A 22,854-nucleotide genomic window follows, 5' to 3' on the forward strand; every position below is an offset into this window, starting at 1 on the left:
ATTGAATTTATACGTTATAGCATTATTTTCCTGTAATTACATTACCGTCAAGCAAATAATTCAATTCCTTTTCACTCTTTATAATTCCATTTTGTTTAGAATGTCACGACTATTAATGTTAAAACGGAAAGTCTTAATAAATTCACGTAATGCTTTAGTCAAGCAAGGACTCGCACTACCAGCCTCCTATTTTTACTCCCAAAACTGTACTTCATTACTCGATTATCCTTATAGCGTAGGCAAGTCATGAAAACGGGAAGCCGCGTTAAATCGCATGTTAGACATTAGTTTAAATTAAACTTTAACGAGTGTGATTTTAATCATATTTTAGATTATCATCGAAATGTTTTATGGTAATTAACAATAATCGACATTCAACTCGAATGCTTTTTCAATTCATTTTCAGCGCCAAAGTTTCATAATAACAACAATAATAATACACGACTATTGCCTCCGATTATAATGTAATGTATCGTCCTTTTGTACGACTTATTATTAATAGTTACGTTCAATTAAATATAAGATAATTCAAAGCAGAAATTCATATGAAAGGAAAACATACGTTTACAACGGCCAATAACATTATATATAAATGGAACTTTATCAATATTTCAATAACAAGAATAAATTTCAATATTTACGTTAGTGGATGGCAAATATAGTTATTATTAATTATTAAGGCTCTTGAATATTATTTATAGCTCCGAGTATTATGGATAAATAAGACATTGGTTTGATGAATTCTCAAAATGAAGGAAATTTCATCCACTTGGTCAAATGCCTTCTGTTAAATTAATTTTGCATTCCAACCAGCAGCTTTGGCGCAAATTATTTTAATTACCACGATGAAAGTAGTTTATTTAATATTTCTATATTAACATTTCAACGTTTATTCGGCCCTTTTGTCTGTCGTGAAGAAACATATGCGAGAGTATTGAATAGAAAATATTGCTATTATTTGCACAAATTATTCTTATTACAATTCAGAAATTACATACGATGCAGATCACTGTATATTTTTAACGTACGAGGAGCAATTTTTCATCTGATTTTCAAAATTATTGATATTTAATTTATTATAGCCATTCCGTTCCCCAGTACTATTCAATTTATAATTCTTTTTAATTCTTCGCCGATGGAAATGACTAAGATTAAAAAGAGTTGTTAACCGTGGCATCGGACGAGCTTAGATAAACAATGTAACGCGTCGCATGGGAAAAGAAGAATGTTCGGAAAATAAAGAGAAAAGTCGCATCAAATGTTTATATATATATATATATATATATATATATATTAATAAAAAAAAAATAGGAATGAAAAAAAGTGAGAAATTTATGAATGCCCCGAAGAAGAACCAATAATCAATCGTTAACCTATACAGGCCGCCAGTTTACCAAACCTCCATCGCATTTGATTTTCCTAAAGGCTAAAAGTGGTATGGGGCTGGCAAAAAATTCACCATCGTTAAAAACCGCAATCTCACGAGCTAGAGATCGTCGCCTGGAGAATTAGCGGAGGTGCAATATCGATCGCTTCTTCTGTAATGTCCTAGACGAAGGGCAAAAAGGTAGGAGAGATAAACAAAGAGAACTCTTAACTTTCGGTTTGATGTTTTATGATATTATTACCCTTTTATCAATTGAAGACGTTGCTCGATGTACCGAATCGCAGATTTGTCTTCCACTTGTAAATTATCAGGCTTCAGATCTATTTTATGTACGTTAACATATCGCGAAACACACAGAACCATAAAGATACGATTGTGAGAGAGAGAGAGAGAGCGAATAAAGGACTTATATATCTCCATCTAACCTTTATTGTTTTTTCGCGCGTGTATTATTATACAAAACTTGAGATTCTCTCTATTCGTGTAGAATGACGATTTATTACACTTACGAAACACGTAGTTTCGCCATGGAAGAATAATTTTCTTTTCTTTTCTTTTTTAAACTAAAGCAAGACATGCAGTACTAATAAAGTGAATTTTCAATTATTTAAAATAGTATTGTCTCAGAAAATTATTGCATGTCTCTTAAAAACATAGACATTTATTTCTAGTTTATGCTTTAAATTATAAAAGAAAACGAATTCGACTAATTGACAAATATCATAAGAAAAAATGAAAATTCATTTCAACAAGAATTATTATTTATCTTATAATGTATACACAATGATAATAAAATGAAAACTAAAGTGCTTTCCTACCGAATTGATTTGAAAAATTAAATTTTGATGATTCGATAATAATAATAATAATAATAATAATAATAATAATAATAATAATAAAAAAAAAAAATAAAAAAAAAGAACAAGTTACAATGTTTTACCCAAATGAATTTATCTTATACAAATCTTGAGACAGTCAATCGATTTGTTTACAATAGCAGATTACGTATTTATGAAGGAATGCTGGGAAATAAAAAAAATTTCTACTTCTTCAATAGAAGCAAATTTTGAACTTCAACTTTTCATTGCTTTTGAAGAAAATTGAATTTTGTTCATAGAGTAGATTTTTCAAGATTCATATATATATATATATATATACTTTTAAATTATTGATATGGAATAATTTTATTTTTTTTTCTTTCTTTCAAGTTACATTAGTGAAGTAAATATGGTAAAGAAACAATTTTACTTATTTCCTTATTGATTATAATCGTTTGAATGTATGGAATTAATGATTTCATATTTATGAATAAAAAATTTGAAATTTGTATCAATAAATAAACTTTTTCTTAACGTTGCGAATTAGCCGGAATTTTTAAGATTTATTAGAAATATGTAAGGGATGTATACAAGTTTTTTTTACTGCTTTTAACATTTGATAATGTAAGCATTGAAAATACTATTTGCTTAAAGAAAACAATAAATCCATGATATATTGAGAGTAAATATTTTTATTTTTTTATTATTCCTATTTTTTTTTTTTTTTTTTTTTTTTTTTTTTTTTTTTTAAATAGTACTTTACATATAAGATTTTAGTTTAATCATTTTATTTGTAGTACCTATTCTCGAGAAATCGAGGCAAATGTCTAACGTCGAATTTCTCGGATTGAATATTTTACCGACCAACTAAACAAAACTACCAAACTTGTAAGTAAAAGTTAATGAGAATTTGTCAGTGTAAACGCCCAACAAGTAACGATCGCAGTCTTTTAATTTCACCATCACGCGAGAATTTATTATCGAATTCTCGGGTAATTTAATCCGGAATCTTAAATCCCATATAACAATTAATCTAGTTTACGAATTTTGCATATTTAATGCTGTATTTTATAGTTTTACAAATCGACGTTCGCTCCTGTAATATACTTTTATTTGAAACAATAAAGCGATCCTTGATCTTGATCATTGAGTAGTAGCTTGTAGTTAGAAATGCTCGCAATTGTAAAAAGCGATAGAAGAAATTATCCTATTCGGAATACGATGTATAGAAAGATGGAGATCTAGAAGAATAATTGCTCCCCACTCCTAGGCAGTTAACTTTGTTGGACGTAGAGCCCAAAGTGCCTATTTTCTTTCTTAGAAAGAACTGAGATGCTGCTGTCCTAAATCAACTCTAAAAATAATTATAATGGCCCTACCATCGTGATTTCTAAATTACCGAGAGCAGCTTGTGACTTTCGGCAGAACTTTTTGGTATTTGATATATTCTTTTCAGCGGAATATCCTGAACGACGGTCGTCCAGTCTTAGCAAAGTAATGTAAATACGTGGGAAAATTATCGTGACACTTTCGACAAATTGATTTCTCTTTCTCTCTCTCTCTCTCTCTCTCTCTCTCTCTCTCTCTCTCTTCACCAATTTAACGATACGAAAAAGATATTTTCAACGATATACTTAATATATACTTGTAAATACGTTGACGACGCGCGCATCATTAAATGCAGTATTTTTGCTTTTAAACGGCTTTTTGAAAATTGGGCCTTTTTCGAATATTCACCACACTGTTGCAATCCATTATGCAATGAGAAAAAATTGTATAGCATCATTCGTGTTGCATGTCATCGTGGCGTTTGACGAATTCTTTAACGCCATATTATAGACCGTTATGTGCAAAATTCCCTTACCTTTCTCTCCAAGATAAGCATTACATCGTTGCTTTCGTAATTAATGCAAAATATTAGTTCAGGCGGCATTCCAAATCCAAAAACTCATTCGCACATCGTCATAATAACAACCGTAAGCAGCGATAAATAGTTTAATTCATTAATAGTGCGGAAAATATTTTTCAAAGAATCATTATTCCATAATGTTGAACTTCTTTATAACATAGCAAATTAACGATTATTTTCATTAAAATATCGTGCTTTCTACAAATAACATCGCTTCAGCTTCGGTCACAATCGATTAAATCAATACTATTAGACGAAAAAGCAAAAAAATCTTAAAAAAAAATCTTAAAAAAAAAATCTTTCGCGAAATGTTACTTAATTTGAAATATTAGGAAGCTGGAAGTGACGTTTGATTGTAAGATTTCGTTAAGTAAATTTTTTTATATAAAATCAATTTACACGAATTATTCACGGCAGTGTAATATCTTAACTCTAGATTATCATTGTCGTATCATAGGATGAACATTAAAACTGCCGACAAGACATTTGAAATACAAATGTTTATTTCAGAAGAGTTAAAAACAGAAAGAGTCGAAAGCTGGAAACATCGTAATACGATCGAGTAATATGGTGAGCCCATTGTGACGCACGAGCAGTTCCTCGTATTTTTTTTTTTTTTTTTTATTTTTTTCACAGAGGAACAATAGAGTATTGCGAAGGAACTGTTAATGCCTCTATTTCGGCAATATAATGCTGGGGACGCCAAGTGTACCCTTAGGAGTAGTACCATGTAAGTTGAATTAATAATGATAAGAAGTCAATGAAATTGACTAAGAGCCAACGAGCTGAGCGATAGAAGCTGGTCAAACAGAGAAAAAAAAAAAACAAACTGAAAGGATTCGACGAAAGTGTCGTCGACGGTGTAATTAGCCTATCTCTGTAAGGGGCTTTGGGCCTTTTCAAATAATCCGTAGTAGGCGATTGGAGGAAGGACGCTGCGGCCGCTCCTGCGCATTCCTGTTAAACCGTATTTCCTTAGCCGCCGACCCAGGAGCTCGCTTTCCGGTCACGTAAATCAACGAGATTAAATTCGATGAAGAACGTTTGGCGATTCGCGTCGTATCATCGATCGGGCCGGCTGACTGGGTTGGCTGAGGCACCGTTGGCGTCTCCCTGGATCCAAGTGAAAACAAACGGGATCGCTCGGACGGCCGATGCTCGACAATCAGGAGGGCGCGAAGAGATTGGTGGGCCGTAGAGTGGGAGGGGTGTAAAGGAGCTGTGAACGTTATTTGTGGACGCCTAACAGAATGCGACGTGTATGTCGCGTAATTCTCTACGGATCCACCCGTTTTACTTCTTGTTGTTTATTCCCTTCGTCAACGTTTTTTTTTTTTTATCCCCTAGCGTGGATTTCTTGCTGTCTACGTTCATCTTTATCTATCTTTTTTCTTTCGATCTTTTTTATATTTCACACACTTCGGCAATTGTATTGTCGGGCGACGAGCTTGCGAAAGCTTGCCGAAATTCCGCGATGGGGCGCGCAGATAGGGAGCCAAGAATGCAGGTGTGAGCCGAGATTTATCTGGACGCGTTTAATCTTGCTTTCAGCGCAATTAATTTTTTAATGAAAATGCTTTTGAAATGTTTAAAGAATTTACCGACTGGACAATTTATCTTTTACTTTATATATTTATTTATTTACTTATTTTTATGTAAATGACTTGTAACGACATGTCACGTGTTCTTTTTTTCTTTTCTTTTCTTTTTTTTTCTTTTTCTTACATACTTGTTTACGTAGTTACGCTGGAACTCTCCCGAGATTTCAATAATATTGACGTCCGTGAAAAAAATATTTTTACTTAAAATGCTCGAGCACTGCGATTCATTGATAAGCATTTACCGGGAGTTAGACGAAAGAAGGATAATTTTATGCATAAAATTCTTGGATGTATATTTATGAAGCATAGCTACGGTTAATGTATCATACTTATGAAATTACATTGAATAAGTCATAGGACATTAAGTAAATTGTTCGCGCTTTTCGCGTATAATCTTAATTGGTAAAGGCTGAAGGATAGACACTACCATTTTAAGGAAATTAATTTATTATAATCCTGCGGGTGTAATTGAAATGCAATTTTTAATTTAAAATTAACTACAAGCTTTTAATATTCATTATTTCGTTTTTTCGACCTTGCAGCTTGCTTAAAGCAATACTAATTTCATCTTGAAATAAAGTCAGTTAAACAATAAGCCTTATTAACACATGCATTACTTATTTGTATAATTCTCATCCATTAATTGTATTTATATTATCTTTGAGAAAAGCTCGGTATGACTTTATGTTTAATAAGGATGCCGAGCGTTGATCCCATTATTAAGACTTCCGTATAATCTTTTCGTCTCCTTTTTTCATCCTATACTTTCGACTTTTTACATTGCCTCGTTTCCATCACACAGCCGCTCCGCATGTAAATGTATAAAGCGAACTCGTCTAGCGATCCTACTACACTTTACTGCATTTTTATTCTCTTTTTCCTACTCTTCTATCCCCTCCCCTTCAAATGCTCACTAGTTTTTTTCTTTTTTTTTCGGCCACGCGTTCTTTAATTTCAGCTATACATAGGGTAAGTAATACGACGTTCGTTACATTTTTAATCGATTACCGACAATGGGATAACGCATCGACTCCCATAATTGCAATAGTATCAAATAATATTGAATCGAGGCGTATTTAATTATAAACCGCAACAGCCGAGGTGCCCAGTGACTTTCCTTTTCTCGCAACCAATACGAAGAAGAAGAAGAAGAAGAAGAAGAAGAAGAAGAAGAAGATCCGATGATAATCGCTCGGTCGCGGATATACATATATGTAAGAAGACGTGAAAACTGACAGCTGTGTTAAATGAGCATCGGTCGAGGGAGAAAAAAAAGATTTCAATTTTTCTTCGTTTGCACAATGTAATAAATTAATTCAATTCCCTTTGTGCCCGCAAATTTAAATGAAAATCTTCTTGCGTATTTTCAGGTGACTTGATGGCTCCTTTTTATTTTTCTTCGCCCTCTCTTTTAGTCTCCTTTCAACATAAAAGTAATAAAAAAGTGAAAGGAAAGAGACCACGAGCGGAAAAGTCTCTAGCTTTCGCGCGCGTGGAATATTTAACGCTCGTTTCCTATTCCGCTGACCCGACTAGCGGCTGTTTCCTCACACGTGATAAAAAAAGCAAGTAAAATAAAATACCACTCATGAACACCGAAAGAATATGCTTTTGGTAGTCAAAGGCGTATAGTGAAAAATAATTAGTTCCAGTGAATTCACTAGTGGATGCCAATGATTTTGACAGATCGTTTAAGAAATATTAAGATTTTTTATTTCCTAGTTATCGAGATAATTGAATGAAATGAAACATGTAACCTTTTATTATTAAATATTCAAATGGGCAATAGGTATGACAAAAGAGCGGATAAATATTTCGAATTGATAAGACGAGGTTAAGGTCATTATCATTTATAATATTAATTTTCAAGACAATTCTAAAAATACCTCCAGCCATTCTTTTTGTATATAAACGAACGATAATCTTACTAAAATTCACAATTTAAATTTAACTTTTATTCAATTCAATATCATGTATTGCTTAATTTTTAAACGTACATTTTAGAATTTTAGAAGAAGAAAAAAAGAAGAAAAATAGAAATCCAATAGCAAACATTCCCTTTCAAAACATTAGCTAATTATTTGCATAAAAAAAACCATATATTATAAACTTTTAAAATTAGAGAAAAGAAATAATAAAAATATAATTATGAAGAATAGATGCATTAAGCAGTAGGCTATTTTAGCTTTGACTCTACGCGTTTTATTATCATTAAAATTTTGAAAAACAAACAGTAACTGTAATTGGACATTTTTATATTATTTGTGTATTATAAAATGATATATTATATAAGAATAATATGGTTTATTCACCAATCGAATGATTACGAAAATGTATTTCTATATTTTAATTGCATTAATTTGGTAAATTCAAATTGTGAATATACGAGCCGCCATGTAGGAATGAGAATTATTTGTCCCTATAGATCTGCTATTTTAGTAAAGATAACAGCATCGCAGTGAAAAATCTCAAAAGCATTTTTATCTAATAATCATATATTTCTTATATACAAAATCAATAACTATAGTATTTGCATTTAATTATAAACTTTAAACTTGGAGTAGATAATGGTTTTTACATATTAAAAGATCGCTTAGTAGAGAAAAAGTAAATCCGTTTGTTTAAATATACGATTATTCGCATGCGCGAGTGCAAGTATGCATGTAGTTGTGTAAATAAAAAGTATGTCTTTAAAAAGTAGTTATAAAGCATAATGGCCCATTTAAATATGAAGGATATTTAATATTTAAAAAATATAATAAATAGAATATAGTTGGGTAATAGTGAAAAAATATAACTGAATAGTATGCTTCATTAAATTATAAATCTTTAAAGACTTAGTAAACATTTCATTCGTCATCGTCAGTCACTACGCTCGATGCTAACTTAAAAAAAAAAAACTGTTTACCAATGTTGTTTAATTAACAAAATGTTCATCCTATAATTTTCATTAAAAAACAAACAATAATTTTTTTACATTCAATAATGCCACGATTAATCATTGCACACTTTTGCAAAATCTAAATAAATCTATAATCAAAAATTGGTTAGAATGTACATTATAAAGTTCATCGAGGCATATTCTTTCAAAACTTTCATACCGAAGCTAAGAATCGGTCCACCGATTTCTTTTCAATTTCTTCATTCGATCGTCCTGAAAGTCAGTGGTAGCATTTCCTAACTCGAGTATCCGCGCGACGGGAGTAAAAATTTATCGTTATTCTAAAGATTTGTACATTAACAATCCGACGCGGCATAATGAAAATCTACGCGAGATATCGAATTTAATGTAATAATGATTGTCATCGAAAGTATAAAACATGGGCAGTCAAAAGTCAAATGTCAAGCTCTCTCGGCGAATGCTTAATCTAAGTGTTTAAATCGCTGTCGACCGAGCCAGCATTAACTTGGAATAATTAATTATTATTCAGTCGAAGAGCTAATTGAATACGTAATTAGCTCACCGCCATATCCAGACAATGTACATGTAACGAATGGTTTTTTTTTAATGATGTCTTCCGAGCTTTTACAATGTATCGGATATAGGCGAAAGAAGATAATTAAAATTTTTCAATATAATTTAATAAGTGGCTGTATTAAAAAGCGATTAAAAACTGCTCGAAATTTCGACTGTCGATCATATGATAAAATATTTTATAATATTTATGTTGATATGACATGAGCTACATAATTCGTGTTTTACTTAATTATTAATCATATGCACATATGGACCAGAGCGTTATAGTGATAATTCTTAATGTAAAAAATGTGTATTAACATTTTAGATAGCCATAAAACAAAAAAGAAGAAGAAGAAAAAATAGTTTTAAAGGAAATATGTTTTGCCTAGAATATAGATATATGCATATGAAGAAAGTGATGGGCATTGAAAATGAAAGTAATTTTGAAAAGCTCTGTGGAATGCTTTAAAATAAAATCTAATACGTCTTTTAGACGTTAAAACACTAGATTACGTCAGAATACTAAAAGTTTCTATGGGTTAAAAAAAAAAAAAAAAAAAAAAAAAAAAAAAAAAGTTCTTAAAGAAATTAATGATCTAAGAGCAAAGTTTGAGAACCCATTAAATTAGGTGGATGAAAAAGTCGGTTTCTTATCGTCTACGTCTAATGAAGTCACAATGTGTTTTTCTTCTTATTTTTACGGCTCGCGTTTCTTTACTCTTTTTTTCTTTCTCTTTTTTATTTCGTTTATAAGCATATAGTTGAGGGGAAACAGAAAGGAGAAAAAGAAGAGAATTTTATCGTGCTTTATAATACGATTATTAATTGAAATTCACAGCCATTCATGAATTATCGAATTAAAGGAAGTATTTGCTCGTGATATTATTGATTAATTTACTTACGTTAATTTCGCTTATTTTAGGGCGAAGCAATCAAAATTCGTAAATTTATAAATACATCGAGAATATTGTATGTTTAAAGTTGTTACAAAGTTATAAAAGCCGAATCAAAATATTTTGTCGAAATTATTGTATAAATATGTTACCCTTTGTTTATTTTAGCAATAACTAAATAATGAAACAAATTGACTAACAAGACTAATTAACTTTGAAAGCATTAACAATTAATGACATCAATTTGGCGCTTATTATTTAAAATTCATGCTACGCATACTTCGTTGGATAATAGATTTTGCGAAATTTCGTATTTTCCACGTACTTTAAAAATAAATGACGACATTGTGTTATCGAAAATTTCTGTAAGATTCAAATATTTACGATAAATATGAACTTCATTCAAATTGGCGAATAAATTGCAGATTCACTGTAATATCCCGGAGCTGCGGCGAGTGCAATGTTGTCGAATGAAATGTCTGTGTTGTGAGAATAACATTTTTTAACGGCGCGTTAATGGCAAAATGCGCTTCCTTTATAAATTTGACGTATCGAGTAGAAAAAATCGTTCGACAATGAATTGAGCCACGCGTGTATCGTGCGTGACCCTCGCATCCTTTCACATATTCCTTGCCGAATGGCCCGGAAGGCCGCCAGGTCGCAGAAAAGAGACACACTCTTCATCGGGAAACCTTGACTACAAGATCGCGAAACGTCCGCGTTTCAAAGCAGTCGAAACGGAGCCTTACGAACCAATGAAGTCGTCTTCCCGTTCATTCATAAAAGAAAAATAATCACCACCACCACCACCACCACCACCACACGGTTGAAGTTAAAATATCGACTCTGGAATGCCAACGCGCCAGAGGGTTAATTGCCTCGCGCGATCCCGAATCAATCACGGGGCATTAAGTCTCTTGGGTCGGACGACGTGGATTGGTGGGGAACTGGGGGCGGGGGAAGAGGAAATTTCACGCTAATTTTGAGCATCGTGAGCGGATTATTTTTGGTAAACGCGACTACGATGCCGGATAAGGGCGGTTTAAGCGTCCCCATTCAGTGTCCAATGGCGCAAGAGTGTTTATACGAGTACAAAGCTTCTGCTGAACAAGCGTGCGTCCTCGTGTACGACGAGCACACGAAGCTGTAAGAGCTCGCCACGTACGAGTACGGGGAGTATTAACGTGGATAGGGCATTTAAATGATCGAGATGATCGTCATTAATATTTTTCACGCTGGGCAACGCGCGCCACTCTCCGCTACTTTTGCTTTGAGCTCGAAAACGAATGATAAGCGAATCGTTTCGCTCGCTCGCTTGTTTAATTCGCCTCACCCCTTCCGCATGGACTTGGAAATGGACTTTCTCAGCTAAAAAGAATATTACTAAAACGTTGTGTTATCTGCGCGATCAATCAATCCCCTTCACTACCGTAATTCATAGCATTACAGAGACGCTTATATTTTACAAACTCTGAAATATATATTTATACAAGTTTAAAGAAAGTTTCAAATGTGGTTAAGAAAGGAAAGTTCAAGCACCGTCGTCGACAAAGATGCTTATTAAAATCAAGCCGACAGTGGTAACGACAGTTTACATGGTGTGTATGTCGCAGATGTCAGATATCCATAGCGGTTTGTTTAAAAAGAATGAAGTTTGAAGATGGAATAAAAAAGAAAGGAAAAATGGCTTTTATAAGGCCCATAAATTCCTTTATAACTTTATTTAATTTTAACTTTGCTCGTTGCACACTTTTACTCTCGCGACATTATACAATAATGGATCTTTAAAACTTAAATATTTGTGTATCGAATGTAAGAAGCACGACGATGGATGTAAAAGTTTTTTCCGCTCTCTTTATCAAGAGAAGACATCGCAATGACGTACCATTGCTTACGCGTTTAAGAAACCGCTCGAATAATAATAATTAATCATTCGCATTGGCTGGCAATTCAGTAGGCATTAATATCCGGCTCCTTATCATAAATTGCCGATCTCGCGAGTTGAATCAACCAATAATTGAAAAAAGTCATATTCGGGGGTAGAAAAGGAGTATTAGGCGCTCATTGAGCGATACCACTTTCTAATCGGATTGAAATTCTAGCTAACATGCGCCAAGTTGACTGGGACGGGATTATTGCACAATCCTATGTAACCCATTGTAATTTAAAGGGGCCTTAACCCGACATAGAGCACGGACGGGAAGGTGATGGAACGCGCGGGGGATGGGGAGGGGGGGGGATCGGGAAAGCAAGAGTCATGATGCAATAGCTAGGAATAAAGACAAAATAAAAGTTGTTGGACAAACGCTTATGGAACGACGATGACTGCGCAGGAGTTTGCGAGTAAGTATTCGAATGAGGAACGCACGCACGCACGCACGGCTGCCAGTCGGACAAGCGTGACTCATTATTCGAAGGATAGACTGGGGGATACTCGGTCATCGACTTCTCAAGTAAGCATTTCATTCAAAAGTACTCTACTCTAGCCGGTGTGCCGTCGACGTTGGACGAGGTTAAATAAAGCGACGTAGGCACATTATTCTCCATTCTCGTGTGCTCTCATCCCCCGCCCCCCCCCCCCCCCCCCCCCCCTCCCCCACCCGTTCCAATTGCTAATCGCGCCCTATACTTTTCCTCCAATTGCCGGTGACGCTCTATATATTTCCTCATTTCTCATCTCGCGTCTACCGACCGATGTATCTCCTTTTAAATCAAAGGATACATTGTTCATTTACTTTCTGTCCAATGCTGCCTCTTCGATTTCCGCAGTGCTCGCGTATCGGCAAAAAATTGCCCGGCAACCGGTGCATATCAGGTACACTCTCGAATTATCTTTCCTCGCCGTTTTTTTCTTTTTACGATTGCTAGTTTTTGCGATAGGCTAGATTTCAGTGGAAAGTAGCGCTGAATTTCCTCCACGAAATGAAACTGCTACTCCGTCCTCATAAATTATATCGTCGAGATGCCGGAAGAATATTCTTCATCTTCGTTTTTATTTATTTAATATTATTGTTATTGTTGTAATAAGAGATAATTTCTCATTATCCTTTTTGCAATCTTTGGACACTGTAAAATGTTGTGCCGAGGTGAACCAAGGCGCGTTTAACGAGTCGCCACGTACAATCTCGGACTGCCGATGCAACAACGTCTAGAGCAGCTCTAAACATTCGCTTCTCAATCTCTCTCTCTCTCTCTCTCTCTCTTTCTCCTAATAGACGCGATCCCTTTCGCGCGCATTATCGGCACGTTCGTCGCGCCTCCGACGCCCATTACGTTATACCGATTATGTAAATAGGAAGCGAGTATATTTCAGGAGTCGCCATGTCCTTCTCCTTCCTTACAGCTTATCTTCGCGTGAGTCTAGGCCGCCTCGCATAATGTCAACCAACGCGCGCATCGCTTTTTCCTTCTTTTTGCTAACCACGCAACGCCAGGTACGTGTGGAACGAGGTTAAATTAAATTGAAAGGCCACGTGCCCTGGTTCAATACTTAACTAATACTCGATAATTGAATTTAATATTCCGGGAAATCGACTGGGCTTGATGCACCACAGTCAGATAAGTCTAGAGGGTAGATTTTGTAATGTTGAATATTGCAAGTACTTTCATCGACTACTAATGTATTATGTTTCTCTAGCCATAATAGAGATTTGAATAAATAATTCATTAAAAAGTCATTCAAATTTATCATAAATTTGACAAAGTTCTCAACTACTATTGAACTAGAAAATATATTACGTTTTTATATTATACCTCGATAGCTCTCGACTACCAAGTATTCGATTACAAAGTGCTTTCGCACACATACTAACTCGCAAAGAGGGATGCGAGAGAGAGAGAGAGAGAGAGAGAGAGAGAGAGAGAGAAAAGTAATAATAAAATCTAAAAGTCAATATTCCAATTTTTCGTCAGTAAAGATTAATTAAATATGCAACAGCATTATACTATCTCCACTTGTTTAAAAAAACTTATATCATCCGTATTGTCTAATAATCAGTGTTTATTGAAATTAAAATCTCATAATTCAATTATGATAAAAGTTAAATTTTATTAATTATTAAATATTAGTTATTACAAAGCTGTCTGAATATTGTTTATAATATACGAATCGATTTATAATTCTTCGTTTTCCACTGCCAGCCGACATTCCATATACAATTTCGATAAAATTACAATAAAATACAAAGTATTAAACATCAATATTTGTTAAATGCAATGAGCTTGATAATAAAGCTTCGTAAACGCCATTAAAAATTTGATTTTTATAAGTATTGCTTGCCCCGATTTGTTTTGCTTTTTTTCACACTTTATATACGTATTTTCAGAAAAATATAAATATCTAATATTTACAAAGTTTCGTATTTCGTTCAACATCTTAAATAAAGATATTTCGTTATTCGTTAATTAAATAATTTCATGGATTCGCATAAACGAGCGCGTGGAATTTAAGCAACATTTTCAAGTGCAATCAATCAATACATCATCCAATTTATCTAAAACTGTGTGTATATATATATATATATATATTAACTTTCATATTTCCTCTCACATTGCATTAATAACATTCGTAGTAGTAGTTTATAATTGTAAATAAGAGAGGGCATTAAAAATTTGTATTTAAACGTGTCTTCATGAAATTCCATTTTCTTCAGATCCTCGTTAATACCGTAGCAATGAATCAAAACAATGGCTGCTCTTTTGTTCCGCCAGGAAAATTTCTAAATAGTGCAGATGATAACTCAAGAGTCGCCGCCGCATAAAAATGAAATTCTGCAGTACGTTGGATAAGTGCTTCACTCAACGTCTCTCTCCACGAATAGATTTGTAAAAATTATCAACGTCTAACGCTCGACCATAATAGTTGTTATTAATTGGCTCATCGGCTATTGCAGTCCCATAAATTCATTACTAATACAAAATTTAACGAAAAGCCAAATACGTCAAGGAAAATAGTGCGTCACTTACCAAGTATCGTGCCCGAGTACGAGTGATTTGTATCGAAATCGATAGACCCGTTTGTGCCCTCGAAAACCGCATCCTTCGAAAATAGTCCGGAATCACGCACCAAGCGCATCGTCCACTGTCTGAAAAATAAAAATCAACCCGTCAATGTTATTAAATGTTCTTATTCCATAATATGACGATCGTAAAATCTGTGATATAAATGGCAGGAAGAAAATTTGACTATAATATTGACGGACGAATGCGTTGCGAATGGTTCGCGAAAAAGGGATATTTTAGAAAAACTTGATGCTAATGGAATATTTGCATAAAGCTTGTTGTATGTACGCCGACGTTCCCAACGTTAATGAACAAACCGAGTTATAAAGAACGTTATATCCATATAAGTACTTATTCCGCATATACTTACGGCTATTTGATTTTGAAATGGAATCTTAATTTGCCTTTATATCCACATTTTCACGTTCAAATGTAAACATAATATTGCACGTTAAAAGCGTATGAGATGTTTGTTGTAATTATGCATAATGCATAATGCATATAATTCAATTATTGTTAAAATTTACGCTCTTTAATATCTTTAAAAATGCAATAATTATCGATTTGCGTTTTATATGAAATTATATATAGCGCTCGATCGTATATTGTAAAAAAAGAAAAAAAAAAAAGAAAAGAAGTTTAATTTACAATAAAAGGGCAATTGTTTTAAATATCAGTCAAAACAACGCGTAGCAAGCTTAATGTGAGTATTTCAAACCATACTGTTAAAGTATAAAATCGATGAATTAAACATCCATCATCGAGAGATTTTTTATACTAATGTTCATGATATATTATAGGATAAACTATAACTAAGGGATTTAAATAATACTTTAGTGCAGAGTAGAGAGAACGTGTAGTTTTCAACATACACAGAGTCCTCTATTCAGCCTCTATCCTCTATCCCGCCCACATTATATCGATTTCGATAACTTGTATATCTACCTTTAAACATTCAATTAATTGTTAACGACAGGATATTCTGTATTTATCTTAACTCATGGCACCTCAATGGTTGACGGACAGCCCTGCATTCCCATGTTGGTATTTAAAATAGTCGACGATTCACTTGGGCCTTCATCAAATGTAAAGGCACACTGATATATATATATATATAACTATTTTTACAATAATTGTGCTGTAAATATCAAATTTTACATTGGTGTCGACGCTTAAGTATAAAGATACATTTGCTCCGTTTTGAATGTCACTGTAATTTATATTCGCTAGTGTCCTTGGCTAATTTGATGTACTAAAATTATACGTCCGGGTGATTATCGAGTCCCTCCGGCTACGATAATTCTTGCTACTTACTAGCGCTTTCTTCACATTTTTATATTACTGATTTTTAAGTAAGAAATGCAGCCACGATGCAGAAATGATCGAATACATGTGATCGTATGTACGATCGTTGTTGCCTAATGTCAACGAGCCCGTGGAATTTGCGTGTCGCGACGATCCTCGCCATCCTGGCACTCGAATTTACCTAATCAGGTGGTAAAAGGTAGGCCGCGAACGTTGACGTCGCGATGCGCAAAAGGGAGCATTAGGAGTGGAGTTGCCAGGCCAAGAGAGACGTTGCCTCTCTGCATCTCCGGCCACCTCCAGTAAACTCCAATAAACTCCAATAAACTACACTCCATATCCTTTCAAACGGCAGTTTCATTTATTCGAATCGCGACACGCACCGCACTTCATTGTTAGAAACGTCTTGATCAACATCTTGATCAACGAGGTATTTAAAACGAAAATTCACGTCTTTATAACCGATGATTATTAATTTAACGTTTTAACTTTACGTAATTTCGTCATTTTCTGCCAGTACAAAATGAAGATATTAACAAAAAAAAAAAAAAAAAAAAAAAAAAAAAAAAAAACAACTTCTTAGATAGAAATACAGCTGCTTTGTCGCAATAGATTATTTTTGACCTAAAGGACGGATATTCGCAACCTTCTTCCATTATTAGTTTGAATCGGATCAACTTGAAAATTTAATAAGATATTGTCAAGGTCTTGGTAAATTCGATTATAAAACAAAAACAAACAAAGAAACAAAAAAAAAAAACAAACAAAAAGAAAGAAAGAAAAGAAAAAAAATTACAGCTACCCTTAAATACATTATTACTATAACAATTAACACATTACAAAGTTAAGAAAATATAGTTAAGTGATTGAGATGTTATTATAATTTCTAACAAATCATTAGAATTTGTATCAATTTATTGAAATGTGCATTCTATTGATACATGAATAAAATTTCTATTGATCTATTTCTTAAACCGAATATATGTAATAATTCGAAGTAATAAACTGTTAATAAGAGAAAAATTCTTTTTCAATCTAAGATTTATCGTTTAAATAAAAGAAAAGAAAAAGAAGACAAAGAAAACAGCAATATACTTATTTTGTTTGTTGCCTTGCGCGATAAACTAATGGTTTAAAAATTTCGACAACATCCAGTTAAAGTAGAAGGCGCAATAACTAACCCAATTCATTCCCAATATATAAAATTATTTTTAATATCTAATTTACTAGTTAGGCAATCGGAAGGATTAAGCGGATTAATTTTTATATTAACGCGCTTTATAATATTCAGAAGTACGTAATTTGGCATTAATTCGCTATAATTTTCAAACAAAACCGAAATCGAACGATGAATAAAATTTGTTTAAATGCACAGAAACGCATTCATCACTGCGCAATTTATCACATTACATTATCATTTATTAAATATTATCTACGCGCGCATAAAAGTTTAAAATATTCATCGAAAGTGATGGAATAAAACAAAGGGAAAATTGCATTTTTTGCTTTTTGTTTCTTGTACCTTATACCCTAGTACCTGTATACCTTTGTTCCTTAACCAAAAGTGCATTAATTTTGCGTAAATGTATGGATTATTAATGGAAGAAGGGAAGAAAAAATTGTAAGAAAATTCTCCAAAACATGTCCCATGCCGTAGTAAATCAATGAAAATTTGAGGAAGAATAATAGCCCGAAGGGTGTTGGTGTACCTTTGAATGTGCGTAATTTCGAAAAACAAATTCGCAAAATTGACGCTCGCCATGCAATATTATTTATCACTGCGCCTAACAAAAATGCTCCCATCGACATTTTAAAGTAACAAACAGTTGCGACGCCAAACAGCCAAGCATCATCAAAGCGCGGCCGTGGAAAAGGGACGAGCGGGCGGCAAAAGCGGCGTGACTCGCATGAATAATCAGGTTATAAAAAAGGTTAATACGGATACGATTAGAGCGAAACCGTAAAACTAAAATTTATATGCGGCAATTGTACCTTGACATGGAGCTCTTCTATACGTAGGTATTATCAGTGAAGCAAGCACGGCTTATTCGAAAGGTACATTGTTATGCGGGTTCGGCCGATCTGTTATCAAACTACCGTCTTTCATTGCCGCGGCCACGAGCGCAGCGCAATTGCATGACTCGGTTGAGAATTGCTTCGTTCGTGGGGCGATTCGCGTCAAGGTCGCAACGGGTCGCCGGCATCCCGCTAGATGAAGTCTGTAAATGACAGGGGCCGCGGGCCTCCAATCAGCAATCCGCTGACCGCGTCGATTCGTCCAACTCCTTGCAGCCTCGGCCAAATCCCCGATTCGCCGGCAGTTTATAGTGGCCCCGAGGGCGGACACAATCCCCTTGATTATCCCTGACGTTCCGCGGCTCTCGGGTCGCCTGCGACTAAAGTACCAACGCTCGTTCCGCTGCGCCTTCGCCGGATACGTCAAGTTGAAGTTTAGGGCGAGCCGGAGGAAGCCGTAGGGGCGCGGGGCCAAATGGCTTCGGATGTTCGGAACCGCGCGATCCGACGTAATTTCATAATGCGACTTCAAGCCCCTTGCTCCACTCTACCACCCACCATCCCACTCCACCAAATAATAGCATCAGTTGTCGGTAGCACGAGGCTTACGCGAAGATTTTCTAGTTTTTTTTTTCACTCGCGCACCTTGAGGTGACCGCAGCGACATATTCGACAAACTAACCGACCTTGCAATGCGATTGTGCTCGTGCGTATCTCGCGCTTTATGTCGTCTAACGCGTCTCGCAACAAATGGCAACAATCATCGCTCATTTTTCCCCATTTCCATTCCCCTTCTCTCTCTCTCTCTCTCTCTCTCTCTCTCTCTCTCTCTCACTTTTTTAACATAAAGCATCATTTTTTAGCTCTCAATCTTATGCCTATATCGTTCAAATGTTTTTCTTTCGTTTACGAGTACTTAGATCGCGCCGATGCATGGAAATGCTTAATTTAGCAACAATAACGTTAATTGCCTTGACTTGTTGTTGCTTTTCTGCCAGGCTCCATCGACTTAATCGGCGACCTGAATCGGCTTTTGCCAAGACCAATGGATAAGGGATAAGGGATGCGAAATGTGCGATGATAAATTCTCCCGGCATTAAGAGTTTGTCGACAGGATCGAATAAATCTTTCGTTAAAAGTTAAAAGCGTACGAGCGATTATTTTTGGATTACGTGACGAAACGAGCGAGAAAGCAAAGTTAATTCCCATGCTGACGAAATAAAAGCTCGAGCGAAAAAAAGCCGATGCGGGGGTTTACACGCGAGTTGCAAAATCCGGGAGCGCGCCACGTTATTTGGGTCAGGGGGCGCGAGTTGGTAAGCAGTGGCCGCTTGTCACCGTCGAGCAACAACAAAAACGCAAATCTTTGAACGTAGGCGCCTCAAGACACAAACGAGTTTATATGACGCGTGCGAATGTATGGGTGAGTTTACGCTCGAGTCCAGTCGAGCAATAATCTCGTTAAGCGTAGCGAATCGCGACTTTTCAATGTCAATTCTCTGGCTCATGCGAGTAAGGGAAACTTCAAAAGCCAAGATTATCCTTCGTATTATGCCAGGATGCGCGTAATGTGAATCTCGCGATTATTAATCGACAACTTGGTTACTACTTGCAAACCTTTGTTATTCTCGTCTAATAAAAATCGATGGCTTAATAGGTTAGAGGGACCGAGCTCGAGTACTTGTCGCACGCGTTCGTTGTCTTGCATGTTTCTGATTTTCCCGCAGTCGTCCAATCAGCCTCGCCATGTCTCTATTTCCAAATAATCCTTGACATTTCTAACAATGATATTTCATTATATTATAGGCTTTTCAGTCGCATTATTAAAGGACGAATCAATACCTGAAAATTCGATGCATCCGTTATAATTATGACGTTTCTTCATTTTGTGTGTGTCTGTGTGTCTGTGTGTCTGTGTGTGTGTGCGCGCTTGTGTGTCTGCGTGTCTGTGTGTGCGTGCGCGCGCGCGTGTGTGGGTTTTTTTGTTATTTTTGAGAACAAACTTTTATAAAAATAAAAGTAATTGTAATGTTTATTTAAATAAATGGGAACGTTGATTATGAACGATTTTACGAAAAAGAAACTTATAAAAGTAAGTTTACAATTTAATTTTCCTTACGTACGATTATTACTTTTTCATCTCCGTAATTATAAACAGAATAGATAAAAAGAAATTTTTCTTTCTCTACTTCTGCTTCTTCGCACCTTTCTTTTTCTCATTGCATCAAAAAAGTTTTTATTAAAGTGCCAATGGTCATATGGCTGTATTATTGTGAAATTATTCAAAAGTTTTGCCACGGTGTTATTAATATTAAGAGTATGTGAGAATTAATTGGCTCGTATTTAGGTCAAGGATTTCTGATATCTTAAACAATGCACGGACTAATATGACATTGATAATAATCTGTCAAACAGTTGAAAATGTGAAGTAACGACCTTCCCGTACACATTTTACATTTTTGTTAGTTTATTTCGTAAGATTCGTATGCTTCGGCAACGCGATATTTTGATAATCTTAGGAAGTCGTAAATCTCATGTTAACAGTGTAAAAGCTGCGCGTTATAGCTGATGCACGAGTAGACGACACTATTTCTGAAATAAATTCAGCAAATCATGCAAAATAATAACAAATACCCTAATAATGCATTGCTAGAATAGAAATTTAAATACTGTCAATTCGTATAATATGCTAAGATATAAAAGAAAAACACTTCGTACTATTACGCAGGAGCTATTAAAATAAATCCAAACAGTTACGAAGCCAAGAAATTAAAGTCCAACATTTTTATCAGTTCTTGACTAAAGAAAAATTCCTCTTTGACGACAATGCCGATGGACGGCTATGAAATAAATTAAATTGCATCAGTGATAAATTCCCCAAGATACACTCGACTCTTTCAAAGAAAACTACCGATTTGGAAAATTGCAACGAAGAACATAATACAATTTCATAAAATTTATGTCTGTTACATGAAAAAAAATTCTTATTAATTTTATACGAGCCTACGTTTCTCTACCATTCATCTTCAAGTATATATAATTTTCCTTTAATAGGTTATATCTACTACGTTTATTGGTTAAGGATAATATAATTATTAATCCATAAATATTCAGTGAGGCTGCACAAAGAAGCATAAAAATACGCTTTACGTAATAATTAATCGGATAAACAGCTATGAATTTTAATAAATAATATAATGAAAACTCGCCTAGAACACGCTTATACAGATTGTTATAATTATTGTTGATTTATTTGCAGTAATAAACTCGAGTATGTAATAATTCTCGATCTTATATTTTATATTAAAATGAAGTTTCTGAGAAAAATTACTCTTAACCGATAAGTATTAACTATGTGTTCATAATGAATATCTTTGTTAATTTTATAATATTATCGAAATGAACATTCAATATTTCCCTTCTTTTTACCTCGAGTTAATTTATTATTATTAGCGACAGTTCTTTTTTTTTTTCTTTTTTTTTTTTTTTTTATACTATAATTTGTATTTAAGAACAAAAACAAACTTATGCAATGTGAATACTTGATTATCCGTTTATGCATAAATTTTAATCTTTTTGACATGAAAGTCTTCCCTTACTGTGAGTTAAAAGAAAAAAAACAACAAGAACAAAAATAATAAAAATGTGGAAGAAAGAAATTTCGTTATTTTGCACGAAACAAAAATCTCAAAGTCTTAAAGAATAAAATTCATATCTTGGATAATGGTTTTATTGGGCTGCGATCGATAATTTATATTTATAAAACGATAAAACTAAAACAAAACATAAATTAAGTAATGCATTTTATTTAGAGCATCGAGCTTTACGAAACTTCTTTCAAGAGACGATAAAACCACAAGTGCACTGTTCCGTATTTGGAAGGAGTTTGAGGAAAAATACGTATGGCCTATCCGACATATTCACAAAGTCTTAAATTATTTACTGTATATCGTGCATGAATGGTTATGAAAATATTAAAGAATCGTAAGTCATACTTTACATGAAATGTCGAAATGCTAGAAATGTAATATCTGCTCTTTACAAGAATCTGTATTATTAAATGAACACAAGAGATACACGAGCTTTTTACCGTGGAAAATCTTTGAAAGACTGAATAACTTGCAGCCGACTTACTGCATTTATAATCCAATAATTTTATATATATATATATATAAATAAGATAACATTAGCCGTTAATTCAAGCGTTAAAATGAATAAAGAGGTGAATAAAGAGGAATTTCATCATTTGTTGTCAGATAAATAATGATAATTCTTAATTTAAGGGGAAGTATAGCCGAGAGAATGTCCGTAGAATGGAGAAAAAGTCGGTATAGTAGGTAATCCTCGACGAGGCAATTCTTTTCTCCTCTCTCCTTCATATCGTACGTAGCCTGCAACATAATGCCACAATTCTCATCTCCTCCTCCTCCTCCTCTTCCTCCTCCTCCCCCCCCCCCCACCATC

The 22,854-nt window shown here is 34.3% G+C and overlaps 1 protein-coding gene across 1 annotated transcript in view; it reads right to left on the reverse strand.

The window, feature by feature from the left end:
- Positions 1 to 22,854, reverse strand: part of LOC105367405 (disintegrin and metalloproteinase domain-containing protein 10) — a 167,824-nt gene that overhangs the window by 89,515 nt on the left and 55,455 nt on the right. The window contains exon 4 of the mRNA XM_011506102.1: positions 15,034 to 15,152. Within this exon, the coding sequence (XP_011504404.1) occupies positions 15,034 to 15,152 (119 nt within the window). The remainder of the gene's footprint in view (positions 1 to 15,033; positions 15,153 to 22,854) is intronic.

This window comes from Ceratosolen solmsi, unplaced genomic scaffold (assembly GCF_000503995.2).
Source record: "Ceratosolen solmsi marchali unplaced genomic scaffold, CerSol_1.0 scaffold7, whole genome shotgun sequence".
Classification (NCBI taxonomy): Eukaryota; Metazoa; Arthropoda; class Insecta; order Hymenoptera; family Agaonidae; genus Ceratosolen; species Ceratosolen solmsi.